This window comes from Microtus ochrogaster, unplaced genomic scaffold, assembly GCF_000317375.1.
Source record: "Microtus ochrogaster isolate Prairie Vole_2 unplaced genomic scaffold, MicOch1.0 UNK41, whole genome shotgun sequence".
Classification (NCBI taxonomy): domain Eukaryota; kingdom Metazoa; phylum Chordata; class Mammalia; order Rodentia; family Cricetidae; genus Microtus; species Microtus ochrogaster.
In genome coordinates this window covers 3,242,111-3,249,449 of record NW_004949139.1, presented here as the reverse complement: position 1 = coordinate 3,249,449, position 7,339 = coordinate 3,242,111, and the positions used below count along the sequence as shown (strand labels likewise).

Sequence of the window (7,339 nt, the reverse complement as noted above, 5' to 3'; positions counted from 1 at the left end):
AGAAAACCCTTCACATTTGAAGGTAGAAAATGTCTCTTGGGAATAAATTCTATAACAGTATTGTCAAATAAGGATCCAATGCACAGACTGGGGAACACAAATCCTGAGTTTTAAAGAACACACACACACAAGCATGAAAGAGAGAGAGACAGAGAGGAAGAGAGATGAAGATTTAAGTATGATATTAAGAAAGAAAAATATACATATAAAATCAAACTTATTCCATTTATAAACCAGATTTTTCTGAGAATTAAAATAAATTCTGAATATAAAATATGATTGAAATTTGTTTTATCATATATTGTCAAATAAGTTTAATATTTCTTGAAATTATGAGATTTTTCACTCGATTTCTAATAAATTTTGGTATCTGGGTGCATGGTTTTACCAAGTGTCACTAAGGATCCATTTTACACTCGTTCCAGTGGTTGTCAACTTTTTCTAATGTGACAAAACTTTCATATAGATCTTCATGCAGTGTTAACCCCCAACCATGGAATTATTTTTGTTGCTTGTTTATAACTGTAATATTACTACTGTCATAAATCATAATGTAAATATCTGTGTTTTCCTATGGTTTTAAGCAATCCCTTTGAAAGAATATTTCACCCCAGGTGGGAATGACCAGGTTGATAATCCACTGCTCTCATTAAAGTTTCAGTAGTGTTGTACTGTGAACCTTTAGGATACACTTCTCATTCATTTTTGTTACTTTGCTTGTTTTGTAACAGCCTTAGCAAAACATGGAGACTGTACGAGGAGTACTTCATCCCCATGCTCTGGGCAGTGCCACCATGGGGCCGGCTAACAAGTCCCAACTCTCTCCAAGCACCTTCTGGCTGATGGGCATCCCGGGTCTGGAGCACCTCCATGTCTGGATTGGGATTCCCTTCTGCTCCATGTACATAGTGGCTGTGATGGGGAACGTGACAATCCTGGCTGTGGTGAGAGCAGAGCGCAGCCTCCACGAGCCCATGTTCATCTTCCTGTGCATGCTGTCAGTCACTGACCTGGTCCTCTCCACATCTACACTGCCACGCATGCTCTGTCTCTTCTGGATGGGAGATCATGACATTGCCTTTGATGCGTGCCTTGCCCAAATGTTCTTCATCCACAGCTTCACTGCCATGGAGTCTGGCTTCTTCCTGGCCATGGCCATTGACCGCTATGTGGCCATCTGTGATCCACTGCGCCATGCCACAATTCTCACCCACAGTCGCATCGCCCAAATGGGAGTAGCTGTGGCACTGCGGGGAGTAGGCTTCTTTTCTCCACACCCCATTCTGCTCAAGCAGCTGCCCTACTGCAGAACTCGAATCATTGCACACACCTACTGTGAGTTCATGGCTGTGGTGAAGCTGGCGTGTGTGGACACAGGAGCCACCAAGCGCTATAGCCTCAGTGTGGCCTCTGTCATTGGCTCCTGTGATGGCTTCTTCATTGCTCTCTCTTATGTTCTGATTCTCCGTACGGTCTTTCGCCTTCCATCTCGAGAAGCAAGTCTGAAAGCCTTAGGCACCTGTGGTTCCCATGTGTGTGTAATCCTCGTTTTCTATTCCACGGCTGTCTTTACATTCCTGACCCACCGCTTTGGCCACAATGTGGCCCCCCAAGTTCATATCTTCATTGCCAATATGTACCTTCTGGTACCACCCTTTCTTAACCCCATTGTCTATGGCATTAGGACAAAGAAAATTAGAGAGTATGTTCTTAGTTTTCTGAGAATAAAAGTCTCCTGATGTTTGAAGTTGTCTTCAGAGAGAATATAGGAAGAAAATATGCAAGTAATTCAAGCTTCTTCATAACTGCCATCTTTGTATTTTCTCGTGGAAATCAAATATTATTTATCTTCTATTAGGAAGAATCACTTTACATATTACTAATGTGTTAATTCTAATAAATCTAGCAACTATAATTTTTTGTGGCCATCTATCTGTCTCTCAGGGGCTGTCCTACGAATCTGATGAGCAGTGAACACACCTCTTAATGCCTTGCATTTATCAAAGTGTGATGTAATGGAAAAAAAGTTTATCTAAAAATGAATGATTCATGAATGACATCAACACGCACAGGGCGGGGTGCCTTGTCCTCTCTTAGGATTGGAGGAAGAAGAGGTGGGAAGGTGTGGGAATTTGGATTGGTATTTTTGTAAAGTAATAAAATAATAATAAAAAATAGAAAATAAAAAACTTAATTAAAAGAGAACCCATTTTACTTTGAATTATTAGACCCACTTCTCTGGGTCATGACTCATTTTAAAACTGGCATTTTAAGAGGAACAATAACAAGTAGTGAGACACCATAAGCCCGTACCAAGCTTTATAATGAAGGAAAATGAAAATGTCACTTGAAGACTGTAGTCGAGCAAAATGGGAGTTCTGGCTTCAAACTCTGAAAAGTCTGTCTCACAGAAAATGAACAGATTGGTTCTGCAGAAGTTGAGGGAAAGATAAGTCATGGGCAGACTGGGAAAGGAATGAGACTCCATCTCAACTAGGAAGGACGGCCCAACATGCTCACCTGAGGTGAAATGGCCCAGTTCAGGGATGTGGTTCCAAGACCATTGAGGCCGCTGAAGTTGGAGAAAGAGGTGGAAAAAATGATTTCGGAGGCCTTGAGGAGCTTAAGCTAAACCAAATGTTGCTATATTCCTTCCAAATTCTTGATAAAATGTTTGGTGGTGCAAATGTAGGCTAAGGAGTTACTGATGCTCTTAGCCCACAGCAGAGCTGTCAGTGCCTCTCAGACTGCGGCCAATGTGTACCGCAGATCTGATAAATCTGATGATAGCACGGTCCTCCCCATCCCCACCCCATGTGTGTTTCATTTCTCACCTCCCGGTCACGCTGCACTGAGTCAGCCCTTCACACGCTGTGAGCAATGTATTTTCAATCACGCCCATTTGCATTTCACTCCCATCCCTTCTTGGTAGGAGACTGATATTATTCTCCACACCTTGAAATCAAGCACAACCTCAAACACTTGAAGAAATTTTTACAAGGTCACTGAAAATTAGATGGAGACCGAGGGACCAAACATGATGTTTAATTTCCTGAGTCACAGGGCTCCTGCTGCTCCTCAGGAGGATTGGCTGACAGGCTCAGGAACATGTGTACTGGTGGCTTTAGTTCTGCTCGCTGGTTTGTCATTTTGAAGGAGTAAAACAATCACTGCATTTTTATAATTTTTAGAAAGAGAGGAAGAAACAGAATGAGGACCATAAATCTTTGACAGGATGCTTATTTTGTAACATGATGCCCGGTTCTAATTTATTCTGTTCATTCTACACAGTTCTGAAGTCTTAGCATTTCACTAAACAGAATTTTAATAAATCCACATAAAAATAAATAAATAAAAATCTTAAAACAAGCCCATGAATAACATATAACTGAAAAACTAATAACCACTGACAATGTTCTCTGAAGAGGCATTTTAAATACTAGATAGTAGTGTCTGAATATAAGGAATACTGCATGCACTCACAGAAATAGGCACAGCAATTTCTCAATCAGAAAGCGTGGAAGAGATCAAAACTACAGCCATTAAGTCCACCTTATCTAAACTTCATATTTTTGATAGAATATTTTCTCCCCACTAACTTGTGGTTAGTAACTTGTGGTTGAAGACATTATCAGAGTATTTATCCAGCATGCACAAAGCCCAGGGATTACTCTATAATAGTACACAAAGTAGGCGTTGTGAAAAAATTACAGTAACTTGTATTCACTACTGAATTTTTATATTAACCAACAATCTGTCTGTATTATAATAGTTCTCAAAGCTTCTGTAACTTCCTTCCTCACACCTGGGTATATTTTTATACCCAGAGACCTGTCAAAAGCAATGGACTTGCTTCTTTTTTTTTCTTTCTCTTTTTTTTTTTTGGCAGGTTTTCTCTGTAGCTTTGGAGCCTGTCCTGGACCTAGCTCTTGTAGACCAGACTGGCCTTGAATTTACAGAGATCCATCTGCCTCTGCCTCCCGAGTGCTGGGATTAAAGGCATGGGCCAACACCGCCTGGCGATTCTTTTGATATTATCAGATAACAATGCTTTTTGTTAAATAAAATGTACATAACAGTGTGTAAAACAGATTTTACATTTTTGGATGACTATTCTATCAGAAATATTGAAAATCAAATTGCAAATTAGAATGCAAATGTATTATGGAAAATATAATCATTTACTACTCCTCAAAAATAGTAACTCCTACCTTCCTTTCTTAGTCAATAAAGAAAATAAATTATTTCAGAAATAGTCAATAAAGTCAAGGTTAATTTCACTAATTTGATATTGTCTTTATATAAATTTATAATTTCTAAATATTATTTACACCTTTCTCTGGTCATTCTTTGTTTTTTCTTTTATATAGAAGCTTCTTAAAAGTACATATTTAGGTTTATTTACTCTAATAAATACAGTTGTCCAATGTTTAGTTATCACCAAAACTGCTTCAACAATCCTTATTTTTACTACATACCTAGTGCCTCCTCTACCTAGTAAAAATAGATTTTGGATACATAAATGAATGATAGGTAGGTAGATAATAGGTAAACATGTGAGCAGATATAGGATTAATTTCTTCAACCCATACTGACAAAAGTTCATCGTGGCACTATTGTAAAGAATGCCTTCTAAATATCTGAAAATCGATAAATGTAATCCATCACATAAACAAACTGAAAGACAAAAACCACATGATCATATCATTAGATACAGAAAAAGACTTTGACAAATTCCAAAACCCCTTCATAATAAAAGTGCTATAGAGATTAAGGAAGAGTGGAACTTACCTCAACATAATAAATGCATTTTATAGCAAGACCATAGCCAGCATGTACTTAAATGGTGAGAAACTCAAACAGTTCCACTAAAATCAGGAAGAAGACTAGGTTGCTCACTCTCTCCATCACTCCAATATAGTGTCTACAGTGATAAGACACTAAAGTAGATCAAGATATTGGAAAGGAAGAGATTATTTTTTATCTGCAGATGATTTAATAGTATACATCAGTGACCTAAAAAATCCACCAAGAAACTCCGCCAGCTAGTTAACACTTTCAGCAAAGTAGCTGAATAGAAAATTAACTTACAAAACCCAATAGCCCTCCCATATCCAAATGAGCAAACTCTAACCAAGTGAGTGAAGCTTTGGTTTTAGTTAGTATTAATTCAAAAACCAAAACTTCACTAATTAATACAATAAATAAACCAAACAAGTACTATTTGTTCTCCAATATCAATTTTTGATGACAAATTCTTCAGTTTTCCCCATTAGTATATTATAGAGTCATCCGTGGGACTGAGTATGTGCACTACAGAGGGCATCACTCTAAATAAAATTGAACCCTTTATACGGAAGGTGAGGTTTTTTTATTTGATAAATTTTTAAATATTTAATTAGTTTCTTTAAGTATTTTTTCAGTTTCACAGAATTCTGGTTTTCTTTTTTTAAAAAAGAAAACAAACCATCTTTTTTCATTTTACATACCAATTCAAGTTCCCACTCCCTCCCCTCCTCCCATTCCTTCCACCTAACTACCCCCTCCCCACTCCTCAGAGAGGGTAAGGTACATTGCTTTGGTGTAGGTCCAAGGCCCTCTCTACTATATCTAGACTGAGCAAGGTATCCATCCAAAGAGAAAAGGTTCCAAAAAAGCCAGTACAAGCAGTAGGAACAAATCCTGGTGCCACTGCCAGTGGCCCCTCAGTCTGCCGGAGTCATACAACTGTCACCCACATTCAGAGGGACTAGTTTGGTCCTATGCTGTTTCCTTCCCTGTTTGGCTGGAGTTGGTGAGCTCCCATTAGCTCAGGTAAACTGTTTCAGTGGGTGTCCCCATCATGGTCTTGACCTCTTTGCTCATATTCTCACTTTTTTCTCTCTTCAACCTGACTTTGGGAGCTCTGCCCAGTGCTCCAATATGGGTCTCTGCCTCTGTTTCCATCAGTTGATGAATGAAGGTTCTAAGATATTCTAATGTTTAATATTAAGATAGTGTCTAGTATTTAAGATATTAATTAGTCTGATTATAGGCCAAGGCCAGTTTGGGTACCCTCTCCTCTATTGCTTAGGGAATTAGCTGGAGTTGCCTTTGTGGATTCCTGGAAATTTCTCTAGTACCAGGTTTCTTGCTATCCCAGTAATGAATGGCTCCCTTAATCAAAATATCTCTTTCCTTGCTCTCGTCTCTGTTCTTCCTCCATCTCAATTGTCCTGCTCCCTCAAGTTCTCCTCTCCCTTCCTCTTTTCCCCTCATCTCCCCCTTCTGCCATTCCTATTCCTCCCCTACTTATGGTGGCTTGGGTAAACGAGTATTGATACCTGATAATTAAAATTATACATCATTATTTCCAGTCAGAATATAATTTCAACTACTGAAATTAAATAAAAATCAGCTCATTTCATTCTATAATGATGGCATTATCATTTTAATATATTTCATAATTTCCATAGATGAGTTTACTGTAAATCTGGTTGGTTTGTTGTAAGGTTGATGCTGTGATAAGTCAAATGATTCAAATTTTTGCGAAGACTGAGGCCGAATGTAACTCAGTGAAAAAGGTGCTTGCCACCAACCTGATGTACTGAGTCTGATCTCCCCACAAAACTAGGGTTTTCCAAGTTGTACTCTAACTCCATATATGTTCCATGTCATTTGTGAGCACTCATGCACAAACACACATACATAAATGCACATACATACATAAATAAGTAATACACAATTCATTAAAAAGAAATTACATTTTTAAAAATTTCAGAATCATTACATTTTAGAATATGAATATAAACAATGGACTTTCAAATTGTTTACAAGTAAAAAATTTAAAAGATAGCTATAAAGCAGGTGGAAAAGAATGAAAATAAAACTGAGTTTCTGAGGCATTTCACTAGAATATTCTTTTTACTAAAGGGAATATGTCAAAATTTTCTGAAATGTTTTAAGGAATAATCAATATTCTATTAATGACTTTGATATTCTGTTTCTAAACTCTGCTAGAGACAGAGCTATAATGTTTCAGACTTTTCATTTTGTCAACAGATATGCAAAAAATCCTTTGTTTATTTTCCCTTTGAGACCTTAATGTAATACTCTCCTTTTTCTCTTTCAAATTGCCCTATTTAAAGTTAACATGTAGTTATATGTCAAAGACTAGTAAGACTTGGAGGAAATGTCAGCCAAGGAATATATAATGAATTGAGGATCTATTGTGTGTGAAAACCACTTTAACTACAGAGCAATCTTGGTTGTACCGTGTATGCATCTTTCAAAAGAACATGCCATGTATAAAAACATGTGAAAATTTGAATTTGAGTATTTAAGAACAGTATAAGATTTA

At 37.5% G+C, this 7,339-nt stretch overlaps 1 protein-coding gene across 1 annotated transcript; it reads left to right on the top strand.

Moving 5' to 3' along the window:
- The first annotated feature begins 794 nt into the window (after nucleotides 1-794).
- LOC101984352 (olfactory receptor 52M1-like) lies at nucleotides 795-1,739 on the top strand. The gene has a single exon (XM_005368855.2). It carries the CDS (start codon nucleotides 795-797, stop codon nucleotides 1,737-1,739), a length of 945 nt encoding a protein of 314 aa, XP_005368912.1.
- The last annotated feature ends 5,600 nt before the right edge of the window (nucleotides 1,740-7,339 follow it).

What these genes read in the sequence shown, in the direction of transcription:
- LOC101984352 (XM_005368855.2), top strand. Translation starts at nt 795, where the DNA reads ATGGGGCCGGCTAACAAGTCCCAACTCTCTCCAAGCACCTTCTGGCTG.